Here is a 23215-nt window from a genome sequence, read left to right as displayed (position 1 = left end):
GGCTATTGCGATTAAAAACTGTCCTGGTTTGGAGTCTTTGGACTTAACCGCGGTAACTATAAGACCGTCGGCATTGAGGGAAATGGAACCTCCAGCACCACGACTGACCTGCCTTAAACTAGGGAAATGCGACGGACCAGTGGACCCAGGGCTGTTCAATGTGCTGGAATCTGCCAGACACTTGAGATCGTTCTGCGCACTGGGGACAGATATTACCGGTAGATCCTTGTTAGCCATAACCAAAGATCTCCAACAGCTTACTCTCCACGACTGTATAATATTAAAACCTGAAATCTTATCGAAAATGCTTCAGGAATTAACGAGCCTGGAGTATCTAGACATAAGCAAATGCGATGGCCTAATAGATCACACCATTCTACAAGTGTTAATTGACAATATTAACCTCCACGCCACTTTAACAATAATCAAGTTTCATTTTTGCTCCTTTAAAGAGTCTGTTCCTGAAATAGAAATGGAGGAGGACAATGAAGCAGCCGAGAGGGGAGAGTTTGTTGAACTGGAGCTGGGGCCAGTGGAGATGGCAGTTTCTTTCCCCTGCAGGTACAAAAATGTGACCAGCCTAAGCCTCACGTTTTGCGGATGGGTAGCCTCCGGCCTCGTTTCGGAAATTGCACTGCATATGCAGGATGTAACGTCCTTAAACATCAGTGGTTGCACAAATATCAAGGGAGAATTCACCCTGGAACCGCTGCGACAAATGCAGAAACTCCGGATCCTGAGTGCCAACAACATGCATCCCAGCGTCGGAGGGTGGTTCCTGCAGTTCCTCAAGGGCTTGGTGGAGGTACACTGTAGGGAGAATCAAGGCATCTCCGACGAGGACATATGCGGTATGCTGCGGCAGTGCCCTGAAATAGCCATAGTCGACGTAGAGAGGTGCCAAAACATCGGCAAACCGGTACTAACTTGCGCCTACGAGGTAGTGACAAGGGCTCACAGGACCGAGCCAATACATTTATACATCGGAGGTACCCAGATTACGCGATCCACAAAGTACAAACGCAACCATTTTCTACATGTTACCTACGACCTGATGTACGAGCCCCTATTTAGACCCATCTAAATTGTAACAGGATTGCATTGCGACAATGTGCAAACATTATGGGATTTCCCTAGTCCAATGCAACCTGAGCACATACGTCCATAAGCGCTACTGTACTTATACCTTCAGTATACATCGTCGGGGACGACGATGATTCCAAGGAGGGAGGGATGTTACGTTCGGAACGAAAAATTTCTCTTTTTAAGACGGGGTATGCATCAACAACGCCTAGCGTTATGGGAAATCCCTCGTTGATCATACTCCCGCCTAGTTAGTTAATAATAAATTAGTAAAATCGGAACCCCTTCTTCGAAGCATCGTCGCCTCGACATATTGCCGTCCCGTGATAAGGATAAGGCGGTGCTGACGCAGCGGCGTTCTCACCAGAAAGTCGCGCTCCGAAAGACCCAGTGGCTCTCTTGCTGTACCGAATTCGCTCTGTGTAAGCGGCAGGAGTGTGGTTCAACAATGCCTTGCAGCATTGTGGGAAAGCCCTCGTTGAGCGCACCCCTGACCGTCGCGCTAAACATTGTAACATAATCAGTAACGGCTACATCAGGAATGCGCACACTGGGTTCCTTCTTGGAAGATTGACGGAATCGTATACTTTACATCCGGTCACCGATGCAGGGAACGACGCCTTCCCACGGTTTTGTCGCACGTTTCGTGGATCGTTAATTAGTTAGGAATTGTTCTTTTAGACCCCTATCACAATTTCTGATAGTCAACCGACTGTGGGATTCCCCTAGTCAGAAATTGTGTATATAAATTTATGTATGATGAGGAAAAGGCCTTCAGCTATGTGAAATTGTACCGTGTTGATGTCATGGTTTATAGTGCGTACATATGCTCCGCAAATACAGTTAATATAATTTTCTCGATCGTATATTTGAATCAAGAGAGTATGACGGATGGATGTGAGCAAACACACATACACCCCGCCTCGCTAAGTGGAGGGGCCCATGCATGGTCAAGCGATAAGATGCAGCGTAAGCTTTTTCGACGCGGACCCACCCTGGCCGCTGCCGAGAGCGTGAAGCTGCGGCACTCTGTGACGATAAATCGTGAGGTGCGTGTCATTGGGGTCCGCAAGTGTTTTAGAGCTAGAGTTCTCCGGTCTACTGTGTAACCGCGTGAAAGACTCGACTTTGCGAAACAAATATTCTAATAACTTCGAAACTATTTATTCTGTTAACGATTTAATCCAAATTTTTATTGTATCTACTAGTTAAAATTATTATTATTCAGTTTCATTTCATAATTCAACTCAGTACTACTCTGTGACGATAAATCGTGAGGTGCGTGTCATTGGGTACGCGAAGTCTTATAGAGCTAGAGTTCTCCGGTCTACTGTGTAACCGCGTGAAAGACTCAACTTTGCGAAACAATTCAAATCCTAAACTTTTCAAAACTAATTATTCGCTTAGCTTACTCAGTTAATAATTTAATTTACATTATTTCCGTTTCAATTTATAATTCAAATCAAGTGTGTGTGTGTGTTTTCGCGTCTAATCCTTCTTTCTGATTCAGGTTTATCAGCGATCCAGAAAGTTTTCCAAAACTTAAAAAGCAAATTTAAAAGCAGATTAACATTTATATTATTGCGACTGTCTGGTGAGTTCCCTTTCTTATCTTTTTCTTTACCACTTATTTGGCACTGTTAAAATTTAATGCATCTAACTAATAATTTCTGACAGTCAAACGACTGTGGGATTTCCCTAGTCAGAAATTATAATCAATTATATTAGTACCTGAACTTTATACAATTGTTGATCGATCATATCCATAATTTATGTTATGTTCTTTTGATTTCATCCGTTATTCAACATTAAAATTTTATTTATACTCAACCTCTACTAGTGAATTACCTATCTGATTCCATTGAAAAGACCCGTATGGGACTGGAGCAACGACGATCCCAAAATCTACCCCTTCTCCTTCTGAGAAGGTACCTAAATAATTATCAACTAAAAGAATCGACTGTTACGACTGCGGCGAGCCTCCTTGCTTTTTCTAAATCATAAACTCAATCCAGCAATACTTGATAGTCTAACGACTGTGGGATACCCCTAATCGATATTGCGTCTAAAAATCGTGCCGCTCGAACACTAAAAAGGCCGCGGCACGTAACAATATCGAGGGTTTTGAAACCTTGAAAAAATGTTGCAGAGAACGGTAGTTGTTTCCAGTGGCCAAAAAATTCATGGTCACTTTCAACTTTAATTGTGGTGGAATTGCATCCCTTATGTGAGTGTCCTGTTTCTGTATTTTAGTAGCAACCCCACCTAAAAAAGTGTTAAATTGGTGTGGAATTATTCGTGAACACATTCTGTACTCCTTAACGTCCTCAGCTGCAAGTTCCTTGAGGAGAAGTGCAGAGGCACATAATCGGTTTCTTCTTCCTATCCAGTCACGTACCCACAACCATTTTCTTTTGCTTTTTTCCGCTTCAATAAGATCACCAACTTCATCCAATGCAACGTTATACACTCCTAACAATCAATTTTTATGCAGTGTAAAAAGCCGACGATGTTGACCCGCACTCACATCCGCCATTTCTTCAACTAACACCGTGCGAGTCGAGTATTGGGCCGAGCACTGGGCTCAGTTCACTAGGCCAAGTTACTTGACTAATGTAAACTAGCCTTTAAGATGTGAAAATGTAAAGTTCCGCATGTCTCATCGAATCTTCACAAAATAACTATTAATCAATTCATTGTGTTATTCCGAGGAAAATGATACAAAACCCGATATAATGCGGGCTATAAAAAACGAATTTACATATAAAATTAATTTACAGAAATTAAAGTCAACTTTGTCAACCCTGAAGTACCCCGCATATCGATGGGTTAGTGCACAAACATTGTATGTCCACTTTTAGCGTTTTCGAGAAAAATAGATTTAAATATGCAATGGTACATAAGATTAAGGGATGTTGGCAGCATGGGCCACGGCGATTGGCTGCAGGTCGACCGTCGCGCGCGAGTCTTCCGGTATCGGCAGATCCGATCTTAATGTTAAAGTAGAATCATGGCGCATCGAAGTTACGAGTAAAGATTTCTAAATATATGTAAGGATACGAGACTGGGAAATTAACATTCTGATGCCCCGTAAAGCTCTGCTCTCTTTATTAGCCACTCGCGTAGGACACCATAAGACTCTATTCACACGTGGTAGCCTCTCGTCCGACTGCCGTCGGTAAGTCCCACATCGCTCGCCTTGGGCGCTGCAGTCGCCGCTCGCTCATATCGCGGCCTTGGCACTTGGCAACAGTGCCCTACATATTTTGTATTCATCCGCAAGTTGCGTATATATGTGTAACCGTGTATTGTCTAATAAACGAGTTATATATCAAACGGCTTAACAAGGGACATGCAATGAATAAAAATATTATTTTTGAAACATTTATGAAGTAGATACACATGTGATTTTTATACAGTATAAAGAAACAGTCAAGAACTATTTGTTGCACACAAAAACTCAAATTCACAATAAGTGGACATACACTATTTGTGCACTAATGTAAAACAGCGATATGCTTCTTATATACAAACGATACGTTCGTACACCGCAGGGTCTAAGAGACTCTGTCCATCTGGAATTGTTTATATCTCAGACTGTACTGCATCGATTGAAATATTATTTTTTTAATTCATAGACCACTGATCAAAGAATAATACTGTACAGGTTGGATCATCCCAAATATATTTGTTACAAAGATATGCGAAAAAATGTAAAGTAAGAAATTTGAAGTTTTTGAAATTTTATCTTATTTGAAAGATGAGATAGAAGGGTTTAACTAGGGGCGAAATGGAAAGGTCGTGACTTAAACTTTATGAAGAAAAATAGTCGGAACGATTTGTTTCACAAAGTACAATTATTTTGCAAATTAGAGATAGTGAAATATTTATTTCACAAATACATAAATAATTTATTTTTGTAAAACTTTGTGACCGTGTCCGGTGGCGAGACGGTTGCCGGTGGGACGGAGAAGGGATGAGATGCTGACTCAGTCAGTTGGCCGGGTTCAGCGAATAAACAAGAGCGGGTTAACCAGTTAACAATTGTTTATTGCAGTCCAGGCGTTGCTTTACATTTAATGGTCGCGTCCGGTCGCGGTGGCGGAGCTGCGGTGCTCGTGTTTCGGAGGGACGGCGCGTTACTGCGCGAAGTGGGCGACTTCGGCGAGCTTTAGAATGTAGGATGTAGAGTTTGTTGAACGTCCTGCCCAGGTTGGCCTAAAAGGCGCGTCCGTACGGGAGTTGTACGATAGATTGGCGGCGTGCAATGGGGCTTTGGCGTAATGGGCGCGGAGACACCTCCCTGACGTAGGAAGGGCTCACGATTGCTCTCGGCCTATTTCGGACTGAGGCTGGTAATGGTACAGTAGTGTCGATGACCGACACTGAAACACCTCGGGGTTATCAAAAAGCGAGTGTCTTGGTTTGCTGCGTGACGCGGTATAGCGACATGTACAAGAGCTACTGATTCCCCTCACCGCGGTCATTATATCGCGAGGCCGTACATCTTCGCCCGCGAGTACAGTCACAGGGTCGCGGCCGCCTAGACGTAACTTCGTCACAACTTAGTGTAGTTAAATATATTTTTATTCTTATTTCCCTTCAATCGCTGCTCTTAATAATCTTTTTTTTTTATATTTCACATTCCACAGTAAGTTTTGCAACACAAACAATTACTTTAAATAATACTTACTTTAGTTTAGTCCGCTGCATTAAGTTTGTGACACTCATACACGGCAGGGTCTGCCAGAACATTATTTGAACTTTTGACGTTCCTTACGCGACAAATACGCGTGAATTGAAACGGTTGAACAGCGGACTACGTAGTGGCACTCTCTTAGCGCCCCCCCCCCCCCGCTCTACTTGGATAGGTATGATAGACATTCTACGAATGTACGGGGTATTGTCAGACCCTGTACTGCTTGATGGTTAAAAATAATTCGATTTACATGGCTTTTGGTGGTTTTTAAGCGGGAGAATGCCAAGAATCCATTGGTTTCACCTTATTGATCATTTCGATGAAAAATGAAGAACTTGACTTTTTAAAAAATCACCCTAGCAACGCTAGGTATGCGCATCGACCCGGCGAGCGGGGAAATTTAAAAGGCGCCGTCTGTACAGCCAAGCGTGAAATTCCCACTGCCCGCGCCGCACGTTTTGCCAAACCCTTTCGATTCTGTATTGAAAACAAAAGGTGTTTTACCACCTCTGTTAATGATTTCCGCAGGAAAAATGCCTGCTGCGTCGCGTGGAGTAGTCAGATTTTCTCCTAGACCCTTGGTTTTTGAAATATATAGAAAGATATTTGCAAAAATGGGTGCATTTCGGGTGTCCTTTTCCCTTTGATCGTTGTTTAAACATATTTAAATGTTTATGATTCAGTAATAACTTATATCGTCGTGTTCACGAGGGTTTATAGAATAATTTTATGGAACAAAGAACCGAATAACTATTACTGTTTGAATACAAAGGATTTTCAAAGGTGGAATTTTTTTTTTCAAAATCAAATTTCTCGAAAACTGAGGGTGATGGCCACAAACGGTTTGCGGATTCGTTTTCAGCGCACAAAAATCTATGAGAAATGGCTATTGAATGTTAAAGATCAAAATCGCTGTTGGACAGTGTTATTCGCGATCGAATCAAGAGATGAGTTGTCAGATATAGAAACACCTACAATAAAGATCATGGAAGAGTCGGAGCCAAGGAAGCAAATGTACAAAGATAATCCAGGTGTAATGTGGGCAAGGACGTGTCATTTAGCCACAAAAAAAAACAGTTCTAATAGTAAAGACAATCAAAAATCGAAAAATCGCAGAACTATATGATCAGAAGTTGCATGAAATTGGTGTGATTGCATCGAAAGCAGATTCATGTTTTTATTATTCTTGGAAGCAGAAGAACCTAAGGATATTGGCAGTATACGTCAATGATGTAATATTGGGGAGCAAGGATGAAAATGGAAGAATGAAACCAAGGGGTATCAAGACATGGTAACCAAATACCTGATTCACATCCCACTTCGCAGCAGACGCACAGAGACAATCATAAAAAATCTATTAACCCATTACATTTACATATTTTCGCCAGCTAAACATATTTTGACTGATCAGAGTAGCAACTTCGTTTGCGGACTAATGCAACAGTTCGAACGTGAGTTTCAAATCCGACACGTTCGTACCACCGCATTCCATCCACAATCGAATGGAGGATTGCAACGATCTCACGCAGTAGTAAAAGATCTCAGCAAGACCTGCGTGAACGATAGGAACAATAAATGGGACAAAATTCTTCCTCTTATTTTCATGGGCTATAACACTCAGTCCATGAAGCAACGGTTTACACACCGTTCAAATTGGTAGGTCCCGCTAAAATCTTAGAAGTTCACACCCCAAATTATTTGATCCAGTACTTAGACACAAATCGTGTAGTCACTGTACACGGCAATAGACTAACACTGTTTTTGCATTAAAATTATAGAATGATCGCTTGGTGATGGGTTTACACGTACATGACGTGGGACACAACAACATGTACATTGAGAAACTTCACTCCGCATCCGTGTACCAATCCTCATGGACCTTTCTTTTTGCTATAGATACTTCCAATGTTCACACACGATTCGAACAGATCGCAGACATGCTTGAAGAGATAACACTCACGAGATAGCGGTACTCTTGCAACAACTACAGTGAGTTCTCCAGGACAAAAATCAATTGGCAACTGTCATCCACCTAGAGGACAATCAACGTCGACGACAACGCAGAGGTGTGTTCGACTCCAACGGTCACATCAGCAAATCCCTCTTCGGAACCCTCGACACTGACGACCTCGAGCTGATCAACAAAAATTTTGACAAGATTTTTGCGAACGAGAATAAACTGGCCAGTGTTATCCGCAACTAGAGCACTATATTACGTGGTATCAGGAGGAGGGACCTGTGGAGTGAACTCATGAAGATGTACAACGAGTGCCCGTTAATTAAACAAAGTACAGACTATCGCTAATACTGATCGGAAACGTATCCACGTTAACAGCCAATTGATTGTGCCTTCTGCACTTTTGGATGAAATAGTCCGCGACATCGGGACTCTCAAAGCGGCCATCTCACACACCCTGACAACCTGGACTACGTACGCTAGTAATGGTAATCAGTACAAAGCGAATATGACGTCCAATCATGAACATCAATCGGATGGACCGTGCTACAGAGGATCTCGTACATCAACTCAACCCTTGTCCTAATTTACCTACTTGTGGAATGTGGAAGCAAAATTACTTTTGGGGAAACGAGCAAAAGAGGCCTTGGATTCAAGCTAGTTATTATTTGCAAAGACTGCGGAGAAAAATATATTGATTCGTATCCTGTTATTTCAAATGCATACGAGGCGAATGGACGATTCATATTTGCTATGCGCTTAGTAGGAATCGGGTTCAATGGAGCCGAAAAGTTTTGCGGTTTGATGGACTTGCCTCGACTGATTTTTCAAAGTTTTTATGACCGCGTCGTGTTAAAAATATGTTGTGCTGTAAGATTTGAGTGTGATGAATCACTAATAAAGAGTGGCCAAGAGGAAAAACTTGCAACGGCAAAAGAAACAGGAGAATGTGCAGGATTGACAATTTCTGGAGATGGGAGCTGGAAGAAAAGAGGATTCAATTCATTGTATGGCGTGTCGTCTCTTATCGGCTACTATACAAACAGAGTTATAGATTGTAATAGTCAAATCTTCCTGCTGTAAAGCCTGCAGTGTATAGGAAAATCGTAAAAAGACTAAGGAACACCAGGAGTGGTTAAAAACACACAAACCTACCTGTGTGGCAAATCACAAAGGCTCGGCGGGAAAGATGGAAGTCGACGGGATTCAAGAAATGTTTGAAAGGTCTGAAGACTTTCACGATATACTACAATATATTAACTATATTGGTGATGGTATTACCAGGACGTATAAAACAATAGTCGAAACAGTGATGCACGAAGTCATAAAAAAAAGTATAAATCACATACAAAAACGAATGGGCGCCCGGCTACGTTATTGTAAGAAAGATAATAAAGGATTTGGCAGTAAAGGTAAACTCACCGGCAAATTAACGGATGAAGTGTCGAATTATTACGGTTTGGCAATTCGTAGAAAAAAATAAATAGTGTAGAAAATATGTATACATATTAGTGCGGGAAAGTTGTGTTTTGGGATCAATAACAACTGTGCAAAAATTCAGCCCTGTTAGTTAATATCTTCTGGTCCGGCAAGAGACTTGAAATTCCAAAATTTTAGTAAAAAGTATATAAATTATCTTTTCTTCTAAAGCACACCATTTTTACAAAAATATTTGTTTTAAAAACATCGGTACGTACAACGGAAACTACACTCATACAGATTATATTAAAAAAAAATTGATTTCACAGGTGCCGTTCCAAAGATACACTTTCGATCAGCGACCTATGTTTTCTTGTGAGGGGTCTAGAAGATTAACCTAACTGTTAGATTAACTGTACCTATATGAAAATCTATGTATGTTTTTTATTAATTTTTTGTATAGTCTCTTAAGACATTGTAGTAAAGATAGGTAATAACAAATTTATATGAAAACCGTAAGTTATTGCTAAAGAAATTCTTAAAAAAGGCTCATTTTTCCGTCCGTCACAGTGGTGTTCCCCCTTAAAGGATTGACTTATTTTCCTGTGTTTCTGGATTTATTCCAAAAACCATTTGCTTTCACATATTCAGCCCCCTATTCAATAATCAAACACGCTCTACACTCGATCAGACACACCTATCGGTAAATAGCTCTACTGTTCTTTTACATGCGAAATGCTACAACCAGGCGAAGCACTTGTACGACTAGTCACTCCACTGGACATTAGACATAAGAATCGAACTGTAAAGTTTGGGGAACAAATATAATCTAACAAGGGGAGTATCATATATCACCCCGTGATACTAGCGTTATCTTTGTTTCTTCCCGTCTCCTATTTTCGAGTTCCGAACGCTATAAAACTCATTGTCAGTAAAGTGTGAAATCGGATGTGTGAAATTCGCCTGCCACTTCGAATAAAAGATATTCTCTGGAACCTGAGATTATCAACTGAACCGGGAGGAACTGTACTTCGCTTGTTCACTGTAAGTTTGCCTTCTCATTATATTGTATGTACTTACGCGCTGTAACACACTCCATGCGGGCGGTCAGCAATCGGTAGGCAATGCAGATAAAAGTGCGTATTACCTTAAACCTTGCGAATTCAACTTGTTGATCGTTGATGCATTTTTTTTCCGGGAACAAGGGCAAAAAGCTTTGAGGAGTAGTAAGAAGCAGAGGTTCTGGGGTGTAGCGCTGACTTTTTGATGAGCCTTTGCACAATGGTAGAGCTTGAAATATTGAAGCTAACTGATACCCGGTTTTAGGAGCAAGCGGTTAATATTTTATGAGATATCAAACGTAAAAATTGCGGCCTTCCTTTGTATTCTGAAGTGTAAGTATGTTCGAAAGAGTTCGAACGTAGTGTGGTCGATAAGGTGTCGGCCTACTGAATACGCTGTTCTTTTAGTTGTAGGTTCGTGTCCCGTTGAAGAATTTTTCCAAGATATTGTTTTTTCCATTGTTAGCAGTTTATTTACATATGTATGTGGTCTACTATTTATAACTAACCTTTAAATATTCTTATTCGTTGATGCGCTATTTCACACACTATTGAAGCATCTCATTCACTCTCGTTGTCGAACAGTTCAAACGCAGACTCAGCAGAGCGTGAAATAATGAGATGCTAAATAGGAAATCGACCTATAGACCCGACAATGGACTCAACCATTCTTTAGTCTGAATAATATTGTATTTAGATTCATTTTCACCAGAAAAACATCGCCAACCTATATATAATAGCCTATTGAAGGAGATGTAAATATTTAAATTTTCACTGGTGTCGCTGCGTATTCAAAGCGCGGGGTTAGTTGAGCAACGCTTTCCTGATAGAAGAAATTGATCGGAAAGGCTTAACCGAACTTGAAATAATATTTTTCCAAACCTTGTGCCACTTAAAGTGTTAAATATTTGTTTTGTATTACATCTTATATATTTTCAAACATATATTTCTTTCTTTTATTATAGTCGACGGTAAAGTGGTACTTTCGTAAAAATGTGTAAAAAAAGAGGAAGCAAAGAATGAGAATTAATTGAAAAATCGAAACATGACGGTAAGTAGTGAAGGAACGAAACGTTGTAAGATTTATATGTATGGGCTAAACGTTTTTGCATATTGCGCCCTGATGAATTATTCTGGATGACCACATATACCTATCCGACGAAGAAAGTGCTCTTTCTTAGACATTTTCCAACTCTTTTCTCTAAAAGGATAGCATAGAGCAGTGTTTCCCAACCCCTTTTTTGAGTTGCAACCCCCTTTTGTAATGTTCAAATCATGTGCGCTCTCCCCCCACCCCCATACAAGGAAAGGTAAATTTATTAAGGTAAAACAGCACATTAAAATAGGTATTTCAGAATATAATTCTATCTTAATAATATTTAATTGTCTTAATACACATATTCAATATACTTAAATATATCTAATATATATAATTACCTTATTTAGTGTGATGGTAACCAGCTTCTTTCTTTTCCAGAAATGAAAAATCAGTGTTACATCATTAATAGAATATGGCAATGTAACCATATTAAATTAAATAAGTGCTAAGAATCGTCAACTAAAAATAACCGCGGCGACCCCCCCCCCCCCCGGAAAATCATTCGCAACCCCACAAGGCAGTCGCGACTCACTCTTTGGGAACCACTGGCATAGAGAAAGCGACAAAGGTGTAGATCGCCTGCAACAAGTGCTTGAAACGGGCATCTTTCCCTACAGGTAAACTGGCAAGAGAAGTTAGGCAACCCGAAAATTCAGAATAGTATGCAACTTTGTATGCAAGTACTATTACTACACAGAAAGAACGCTCTTGGCAGGCGGTGCAGTCCGCCGCTATGACGATTGATTTTTGTCACCGATTATACCGACAGGGCATACATATTTTTGTTATTGACGGAATCGGCCACATCTACTACAATATAACAGACGGAGGTACAGGCGGAGTTGGCGGCAGACTGCACTGCCTGCCAGGAGTTTCTTTCTGTGCAGTAATAGTAGAATAGTTCATCCGTAAGGCTTGGGAATCTGACCGTCGTACAGTGACTATACGTCGTATAAGTCACTTACTCTACTCTTCTCGCGAATTTATAGTCACGTTTAATAGATGTAGAGCCGATTACTACAGTCTGGCAGCCTCTATTGCTAGAATAGGTATTAACGTCCATCCAGTGTGTGAATGCTCACAAGGACTAGAAGATTTGAACCACACATTATGGCAGTGCTCCCTGTTCAACAGACAAAGAAAAGTCTTAATCAAGAAACTGATTGATCTCAAATGCCAACTACCCTTGCAAATAGAGAGCCTCATTATCAACCCAAACACGCCAGCTCGTAGGTATATTTTTATATATCTTAAAAAATGTAATAAATCGGTCTATCATAAGTTACACTTCACCTATGCATGTACACATCGAATTGTTCTAAATGTAATATAAGAATTCACTACTGTCACGTACTACTCTCATTGTAATGCAGATGTAAATCCTGCGGCTTGAAATGCTAATACAAAAAAGTTCATCCGTAAGACAAATCCACTTTTTGTTGGCGTCATAGTGCGGGTTTAGGGGGTGAAATCACTCATTGAAAAAATGCCGAATTTTCTTTTTCGTGGAATATCTTAAGAACCATGTAAGATATCAAAAAGAAATTTAAACAAAAGTTGCATCTTTTTTTATATCTACAAAACTGCGTAAAACTAATTATTGATTGGTGGTGGGGGTAACTTGAAAAGTATGAGTTTTTCGATAATTACCGAACGTCATTTTGTTTGACTTGTGTCTAGCTATGATTGCATGAATAATTGACGACAAATAAATCGTAGCACGATAACACCTCGGACCAAATCCGCCCGAATTTTTCCGAACCCGTCTGACAAGGAGACCGCACAGGTTATGCAATCGGTTCTGGAATGAGCCTGGGTGGACATTGTAGTGCACACCTAGTGTTACAAAACCGTAAAGGGTATTTGTACAGTGGGCCTTCGTTTTCGAGAAATTTGAGTTCAAAGTTTTGCGCGACAGTAGTATTTCAGTTGTGCAAACATTCTTAGGAAGCAACGGTCGTAGCTGCGATATTAACAAGGAGACCGCACAGGTTATGCAATCGGTTCTGGAATGAGACTGGGTGGACATTGTAGTGCACACCTAGTGTTACAAAACCGTAAAGGGTTTTTGTACAGTGGGCCTTCGTTTTCGAGAAATTTGAGTTCAAAGTTTTGCGCGACAGTAGTATTTCAGTTGTGCAAACATTCTTAGGAAGCAACGGTCGTAGCTGCGATATTAAGATGTTTGGCTACGGTGCTGGAGGTCTTCGGTTCGATTCCTGGTGCGCGCTTGTTTTTTTTTCTTTTTCTTACCGTAGTAATGCAATGGCTGCACCTAAAATTATTTTACGCTGTAACGATGTTAATATATATTATTACAATAATACTGCACACAAAGTACAAACATAATACAAGTGCAGATATAATATAAATATAATAAAACCGCAAATTACAAATAATATCAGTGCAACAATATTAATATTATTATCATTATCGATGATGTATTAAATTTACTACGTCTATAAGTGTGAGTGCTTTTATATATTTAAAAAATATGCCGAAGACGTCGCGGGCTGCAGACTATCGAATAGACTTTAACGGCAGTTAGAGCTCCGGTCATATCTGACCGTAGGGATAGTCGTATACAGTAATATTGTTGCACTGATATTATTTGTAATTTGCGGTTTTATTATATTTATATTATATCTGCACTTGTATTATGTTTGTACTTTGTGTGCAGTATTATTGTAATAATATATATTATTAACATCGTTACAGCGCAAAATAATTTTAGGTGCAGCCATTGCATTACTACGGTAAGAAAAAGAAAAAAAAAACAAGCGCGCACCAGGAATCGAACCGAAGACCTCCAGCACCGTAGCCAAACATCTTAATATCGCAGCTACGACCGTTGCTTCCTAAGAATGTTTGCACAACTGAAATACTACTGTCGCGCAAAACTTTGAACTCAAATTTCTCGAAAACGAAGGCCCACTGTACAAAAACCCTTTACGGTTTTGTAACACTAGGTGTGCACTACAATGTCCACCCAGTCTCATTCCAGAACCGATTGCATAACCTGTGCGGTCTCCTTGTGAGCCCATAATTTCGGGTACCCACACACCCCTAACTATGTTGCTCCTCCCCCCCTCCCCCCAAATGCGCATGCCCGACATAATTGCTTAGGCCTAAAAGGTCCTCTAAACGCTGATACATGTTGCATGAAAAGTTAATATTATACATATATCTGTAGATCGGTTTCCGTGTCAGCATTACAAGCGAAACATGCATCATGATACAGGTTGCATGTATCAATGTTTCACTGCAACATGTATCAGCGTCTGTAGGACCCTTCATGCACGAGAAACAGGAAACTATCAACTCTGATCTAGTAACAAGCTGGCGCGTACCATTAAATAGGTGTACCAAGGAAAGGAATCATGGAGACTTAAGTGAGGATCGACGGGCCAGTCGAGGTGCAACTTGACTTCGCGTGCGTCCCCACTTTGCTCTTTAGGCATGTATATTTGTTCTCAATCTTCCTTATATTACCTATGTATGCATATGTGGTCAGCCGGAACAATTCATTAAGTCGCTGTGTACAGTAATACAACATATGAATCGGTCTATTAAGCACCCATTTGTTGTTATTTACTTTTCTTGACCCCCTCCTATCCGTTCCTTTTCCTTTCAAAACGTAAACACATAAACAGATAAAATCTAACAAAGGAATAATTATTTTCGGGAAAAGCCGTGTATATTTTGCCTACCTGTATGTGTTCTCATATGACGCTTCAAAAGAGAAGGTCGATCGAATGATTTCCCACACACTTCACACGGTAGCAAAACGCGCTCTCCTCTTTTGATTGTTGTCAAAATGCTGCAGTCCAAATGATCTCCCGTTATAGATAATGTGGATGACGATGACTCTTCAGAAGTTGACTCATATTCATCAACTTCATAATAGGGATGTGAAATACCAGATGAAGAATGATGAGAAAGTAACGCCATGGATAAGTCTAGCGGTGATTCTTGAAACAAAGACATGGACAATAAATATTAATCTCATTATATCTGTTATAGGTATACTAATCAGTTACGATAATGTTACAAAGGAATTAGGAAGACAGTTCAGAAAGAATGGAAATTGAAACGTGTTGAACAAGCAAATGAACAAATTTTGCACCAATTTCAAGTAAATCCACTTTAGATTCTGCAGTTCACACAACCAGAGCAGTTCAGATGTCTGTTTACATGTTTCCGGAGTCGGAACGAGCGAATTGACAGATATATGAGCAGATAAGGGGCTCGGGCCTCAGTCAGGGCCGGCCTCAGGGCTCAGGACATGTGGCCTGAGACTCAATTCCTACTGATATTCCTACAGTGGTATACCGCGCACGGTTCTGGTTGCCGGGGCATCAAAGACCGCTACTGCACGAGTGTTTAATTTATATTCCGTTCTTAGACGGAATTTGGTATCTCGCGCCTTGAAAAAAAATGTTTATTTCAAGGCGCTAGTATTCTTAAACAAGTTGCGATTTTCCAAAGCGAAGCGCCAGTTTTCCTGGCGTGCAAGGGGATTTTCAAAGCCTTCGTTGTACTCAGGCGGCAGGGACCTGTAGACCCCGATGATGGGTCAGAGGTCCTCGTAGACGCCGGCCTCCCACGTCGCTGACTTTCCCATGGCGGATTTTCTATCTCTCTAATTATTAAGGGAAGGCCTTATTGACATCCTTGGTGGGAGTTATGCCAGATTGCATCAATAAAGTCACAGGATTCGGTAAGAGGAACGGAACCCCACCCACACGGAGTCCACGTTGTGTCGCGTACTGTTCATTAAACTATATATCCGCGAATAGCGGTAGTCTTCAATAAAGTTAATAGGACTAGGAGATACTGTAATACAGTTTTTTCCAACTCTCCTTAGGGCGGTATTCTCAGACGCTACTTATTCTTAAGCAAATGCTTAAGCATTCGGTATCCATTACTAGCTACTAGGTTAGTAGAGGATGCCGCATGCTTAAGTATTTGCTTAAGAATAAGTAGCGATTGAGAATACCGCCCTTAATCCGTATAAAGTTCCCGTCGCGATTAATTTGTCGCCGAAAAACGTCGTCCAGATATAAGTATCGGGCGCGCACATACGTTGCAAATAAAAAAACGATATACGGTCGAAACAATTTACGACCTCACTATATATTTGCGGGTACTATACCAAACAAGCGGCGCATAGTAAATTCAATTTTTCAACCTTTATGGCAGGCCTGCCTGGTAAGGAACAAATACCTTCTTAAGTTCTGAGACCCGGGTAACAGCTGACTGAACTGTTACCATGTTAACCATTGTGTGGTTGACTCGTGGTACGAGCCAACATGGACCCACGCAGAGTCTTGCAGTTCTTCTATACCCATGCTGTGGTTAGCAACATAACAGTTCCGCACTCGGTTGTTACCCGAGTCCCAGAATTTAACCTTTAAGGGGTTATACCTAGTCAGGCGGCCGAAAAGAGGCGAATGTTTGATTTTTTTTTTTAAAATTTATAAAAATATATGCTTCTGCTTTTTCAAAAAAAAATCACAAACATTCGCCTCTTTTCAGCCGCCGAACTAGGTATAACCCTTTAATTAGACACACTGGGAAAGTGACACAGGTGGGCGCATAGGCTGACTGCTGACCCTATGCGCCCAATTGTGTGATTTTGGCAGTTCGCCTACTTAAGGATTAAGGAGGTATTTGGTGCCTTATCGGGCAGGCCTGTTGTATGGAAATCCTTGATGGTTTAGCCATAGATTCTTACATCCAGAGATTAAGTTTTGGCATGGGTAGGAGTTGCCATAAATCACCCAAAATTGTTTCAAAAAGGTTTGAAAAAGGTTAAAAATCAAGTGATAAATTCAAATTGATAAATAGACAATATAATTTTATATTTTGCATTCGCACAAATTTTTATATAACATTTTATTTTTAAAATAAATTACAATGTATCCCCTGTGACATTTCACCTTATGGGTAGTCATTCTTCTTCACATCGGGCAATAGTAAATCCTCGTTATAGTCCCGTTTTTACCACGCGTAGTATGCCCGGTGACTATCCCCACCATTTCTTGGAATCCTTCGATCGAGAGTGAGAGAACCCGAGAACGAGCGAGAGGAAACGAAAGAGTCGGCGGCAACCTCGTGTCAACTGTCCCGTTCCCTCTCGCTCGCTCTTGGGTTTTCTCACTCGCGGCATCGGTCGCACGGGATAGTGTCCGCAACGCGTCGTACGCCCGCAGCCAGCCCCGTTCGTCGGGTTTAATACGAGTGTGTACTGTATATAAAACACTATTTCACGTGTTTATGTGCTTAAATAATATTTTCTGATGCTCAACAGTGAAATATACAAATTTTAAAAAAATATTCAGAAGTCACCAAACTTGGTAAAAAATTAAGGATATACTTCCGAATGGTCCCAGTGGCCGATCGACACGAGGTTTGAGGGGATTGGTGGGGACGGGGTGTAGATCCTTAATCTAAAATTCTAGCTTCGGCAATTTATTAGTTTCCAAATATTAATAAAAAATTATTGTTAATTTTTTTTACCAATTATTTTGTTGAACTGTATATCCGTAGCCCTAACGGGGTTTCATCCTGCCCTCCATTTGTCCTACGGACAGCCGGACGCGTCCCCCTTACCTCCGCGTGCCCGTCAGGCGCATAAATGTCATGCATATTTAGCTGAAATTCAAAGCCAATTTTCTCGAAAACGAAGCACGATATTAAAAAATTGTATTTATATTTTCGTCTTATTTTGGCCTGTAGAATCACCCCCCTAGAGTATTGGCTATCAATAAAGTAATAGGTATCCACCATGAATAATAGGATGGATCGCGTCTCCAAGTTTCTGGTTCAAATCTCCAAACTTACATCGCTTTACGCGCCCCCCGCACTAATCTAGCCCCAACCAATACTAATATCCAGAACAAGTTGGAAAGTGGAATGCGTAATGTCGGAATAAATCAACAGAAATACTAAATATTTTTTATTAAAATCTTGTAAACTAATAAATTCCCAAAGCAACCATTTTATATTTAGGGTCCAAACACCCTTCCCACCCCTCCCCACAATTCTCGTGTCGATCGGCCACTGGGGCCATTCGAAAGCACAGCCAAAATTAAAAACTTTGACCCCGATGGGGGCCGGTCAAATATTGGGTGATTTAAAAAAAAAATTTTCGCCTCGATTTGTCTTCCCCAGAGGCAACTTTTCTGCACTAGGCTGTTTCGAGTTTCGAAAATTTGATTTTTTTTGGACCACACTACAGTATAGGTGCTCTTCATCCATTACGCGTAGGAAAAAACCTAGCAACCCTAGGCAGCACAGTCTTGATTGCCCTTTTTTAAATTAGTATTCCACATTCTTTGATACATCTGTTGCTCATATTACTTATCATCATATGATATTGTATGAATTATATTCAATTAAGCTGGATCGTAAATTATACAGTTTCAGAGAGATCGCATTGAGTCAATGAAAACAGGAAAAATACCGGTAATTATTACGGTATTGGTAATATATCAGTTTCAATGTGACCGTTGTGGCGGTCACGGATGGGATGGACGAAGGGATTCCCGACTTAGTCGGTGTGCCAGGGGCCTTCGGCTAAATGAAGCGACTCCGAGTTGTCTGAGTAGAACAGTGGTCTTTATTTCGGTCAGTCTTGTGGCTTACATCTTCACGTGTTTTTTTCCTACTTCTTATGTCTAATCCTTACCTTTGATAATCGTGGTTATATTATAACGGCAAGGCCGATAGACGGCCGCGGACCTGATAAGCACTCTCGCGACAGATTTTTGCGCCGCGAGGCATAAGACTGGGGCCGCGAGCGATGGGGATCAGCTTGCTCCGTGCTTCGCCTTCCATGCAGAGTCGTTACGCGAAAAGCTCTTTTTGGTTCTCTACCTTCTCCGAGGGAATTCTACTGCGCCAAGTGTTTTACAGCCTGACCGCTAGTAAGCCCGTTCCTTGGTCGCTACATCAGCCGAATCTCGATTCGTGCTGGACCGTCCGGCCGTGGTGGCAAACCAGCGGTCAGTGATAGCTGGCCCACCGCACGATAGGCCTTCCGAGTAGATTGTGCAGGGTCGAGGTTTTAACTCGTCCGGCAGTAGACGCCCCCAAACCTTTCCCGAACACGGCCGAGCACCGCTGAGTGCCGCCGACTACCGCCGAGGCCGCCGACCGGCCATTGCGACCGACCGTCTCGGCTCTAGCCAACGCTCGCCAAGCACCGCGTGATTCCTCGGAATCACTCTAAGGCCGGGGCCAGATATATTGGCCGGTGAGTTTCGTGAGGGGTATTCTCCCATCACACAGTTTGCCTGCCGCGGCGCTCCTATTCTCAACGTTCTCACTCTCTCTCGGGCTAGGCCTGCACCTCGTGCGGTGGAGATTCGGTGCCCTTGAGGTACATATGCACGCAGCGAAACATCTCCACCACTTACTCGTTTCTTTCTTGCTCTCGTTCCATTTCGCTCTCGCCTTTGCAGAACAAGAGCGAGTCAGACGTGGTGGGGATAGCGCCATGCTCCTGACGTGTAGGCCAAACCGAGTTTTTAGCGTAGAATACATACATCAGAATAAGTGTGCGCTAGGTTCGAATAAATTTAGGAGTTTTATTGGTCAGAACATTGATTCTTTCTCGATAGCTTCATCTCGTATTGGTTCACGTATAGCTTCGTAACGCACACAACTAATACGCTAATAATAAACAACAGCCACACGGCTTCGTTCAGGCGGAGCCGAGCAGCGTTCCCGTCACCTCACCATACCCTTTGGGGGCCGCGCGACTGTAACTGGGAATCCACGATCGTCAGGTGGTGGTGGCTAATTTCTCCTCCAGCGGTGCTCGCGAAAAGGAACTCACCGGCCAATATATCTGGCCCCGACCTAGTCATTAAGCCGTTAGCATATAAGCCTCTAGCCCTAAGGAAACTAGCCAGTAGCCTAGCAATAAAAATTAATTTAAGCCGTCTCGCGCCGCGTGTTAACTCGCATTCGGTTAGTTTTAAGTGGTACCGCCTGGCTTCGCTAGCCACACTGTGGCAAAGGCCTACGAACGGAAATAAACTGTATATATAAAAAACAGCAGCTAACGGTGGTATATTCATTCAGCGAACCCCAGACACACTCGACTGCGTCGGAAGGGAACGTTCCTATGGTTCTCCCGTGCTCCGCTATAAGCGGGGCACAAAATAGAGGACCTTATATTTTTCAATTACCCATTAGTACAACAATTCATCGCAGTGGCGTGACAAGCATGTTACGTCACCTTAGCTTCGCGTTCACGTCGCTTGGCTTGGCGCTAGCGACGGTGCATCAGTGACGTCAACACGCACACATTACCACCACTCCTGTAGGTGTTCCCTCTGCAAGAAACATCCGGCGCAGAACAAGTTCCTTAGCATCCCTGCGCCCGAGCAACTCCAGACGCGACGCAGCGTTCTTTGGTTTGCGGCGAGCGCTACCAAGACATCGAGTGGCACGTGTGTATACGATCGCTGGGATGATGTGTCATCAATATTGCCGAAAGTCAAGTTTTTTATTTTTCACCACATCGGTACGGAAGTAACATCAATAGATTCCTGGCAGTCTCTTGAATAAAAGACACCAAATTTCATGTAAATCGGATAATTTTTAACGAAGATATTTTTAAATGTTGTAAATTAACTTTTTATGTAATTTCATTAATTCAAGTTCGATTTACATGGCAGTTGATGCCTTTTTAGCAGAAAAACACAATGAATCGATTGGAGTCGGTTTCCTAAAGATCCGATGAGAAATACGAAACTTGAGATTTTCTTAATGGCTAGCAGTATCCTTATTTTTCATGGTCCCCATTTCTCGAGAGTCGAGCGTCGCTCACGAGAGTTTCCAAGTTTAAATACACAAACAATTGTAGTAGAGAAGAATCTCTTGCAATTATTCTGTGGCAAGCTGTCTTGCGGGCGGACAGAGGAACAAAACGAGTAGTCTGGTGACTGCGCGTGGTGTCATATATGTCTGAGCTAGCTGAGCACAGAAATATGTGGAGAAAGACAGGAGACAATTTGGACCCCTCCGTATACTTTATTTGTGCGCGGTCAGCCCCACTCAACCTATACGCATACAGGTCTGGACCCAGCTTGACACCGTGGAAACTTTCACACCGCACCGGTTTTTTGCCGGGGGTTGCCCTTGGTAACAGTCATATGGCACGCGTTTTCGAGTAATGTTGTTTCGTAAAGCATCTTATGGCAAAGATTCTGATTGAATGAAACCCTTAACACGTTTCGTGCCACGCGGGTTGCACATGGCTCACGTTAAATAGAAAAGGAAAGTCGTAAAAAATACCCCAGCACAACGTGTTAAGAAGGCATGGATGTCTAGATATCGAAAGGTAGGTAATGAAAGAGAATGAGAGTGTATATGTAGAGACGAGAAGCGAGCACCAAAAATTTGCGAAAATGTGTTTAAATACATACCGTATTGCAATAGCCAACATTTGTACAGGTTCAATGCATTTCTTCATTTTAGTATCTTGACGCTGAATTATCTCTTAAGCATTCATGTAATTCATCAAAGGTAGATTTCGACATACGAAAATAATTAAAAAACTTATTTTCATCTTTTCTCAGGTCACCAAATAACGTGTAAAATTGTCCAGTATCTTCTCTTTTTTTATTTATTAGGTGAATCCAATGAATCCCTTGACGTTGAAGTTTCCTGTAACGTCGATATAAGAGAAATATCACAAGAAGACGTTTACGATCCACAGGCATACTGAACACTGACTGACGCAAGCATGCACATACCCGCTGCGGTCCCACCATTGGCGTCGTGAGTGTCACCATTGACGAACAGTCCGGTTAACACCGGTGCGTGTGAAAGTAGCCTTAGAGTACTGTCTACGTGCATTAGCCAGGTCAGACACGGCGAGGGCCATACCATAGCCCAGCGTTGCCGGGAAGTGATTTCCTGCAAACTATTCGTAATGAAGGGGGAACACCTATGGGCTGTAAACGTTCCCCCTCGACGACGAATAGTTTGCAGGAACCCACTTCCCGGCAACGCTGCCGTAGCCACTTCTAAAGACTGACTTGACGCGTAACGTGATATGTTAGCGCTCGCCAAAGTCGAGCACGCGTGCTCTCGGTGTTCTCCTACTCTAGTCTAACTCTATCCTAACTGGAGTGTGAACAGCAGTGGTAAGAAGTACAGACGACAGTGGTGCGAGAGAAATGAAAAATAGTGTGTGAATGTATCCTTCTTCTTCCTACTATCCCTCTCTATCTCTACTATCCTGTAGGCATGATAGCGTGTGATGGGGGTATAGATGCCACGCCACGCTGTGCTCGTTGTTATTTGTTAGTATCAGTTAGCATTGGTTAGCATCATTTTGACATTTTGGTAGTTCGGAAAAAAATGGTTCATTCGTGCTGCATTAAGAATTGCAAAAGTGAGTGGAAGATAAGTGAGGGTGTTACTTTTCATAGGTAAATGAAAATGAAACTGAAATAGCATATTTTTAGTAATGAAAAGTATGTTTGATTATTACTTATAAGAAATGTAATTTTGTACAGCTTCCCGTTAAAAGTGGAGATACATGAAAGATTTGTTGTGGCAATTCCTCAGAGTTTCCTACCTAAAGTAAGCAAATATAGTAAAATATGTAGTGAACATTTTACTACTGACTGCTTCCAATCCGGAACATCTACAAGTGTGCGGCGTACACTGAAGTGGCATGCAATACCAACATTATTCGGCCACCATTTTAATTAGAATCACACAAATGACGTACGTAAATATCTATATAATGTATATTATCTTTTCCATAAGGCACTACGAATGCACAAACGTGTTTATACTACAAAGAAGAAAGACCTCATGAAATGTAGCCGTAGATAAAGTTGGGAAAGTAGAAAGATTTTACAGGCACT

At 41.7% G+C, this 23215-nt stretch overlaps 1 protein-coding gene across 1 annotated transcript in view; it reads right to left on the bottom strand.

Moving 5' to 3' along the window:
* The window catches only part of LOC143367984 (uncharacterized), a 59060-nt gene that overhangs the window by 18064 nt on the left and 17781 nt on the right, over nt 1–23215 (bottom strand). The window contains exon 4 of the mRNA XM_076810276.1: nt 15029–15289. Within this exon, the coding sequence (XP_076666391.1) occupies nt 15029–15289 (261 nt within the window). The remainder of the gene's footprint in view (nt 1–15028; nt 15290–23215) is intronic.

This window comes from Andrena cerasifolii, chromosome 4 (genome assembly GCF_050908995.1).
Source record: "Andrena cerasifolii isolate SP2316 chromosome 4, iyAndCera1_principal, whole genome shotgun sequence".
In the NCBI taxonomy this organism is placed as follows: domain Eukaryota; kingdom Metazoa; phylum Arthropoda; class Insecta; order Hymenoptera; family Andrenidae; genus Andrena; species Andrena cerasifolii.
This window is presented reverse-complemented; position numbering and strand designations above follow the sequence as displayed.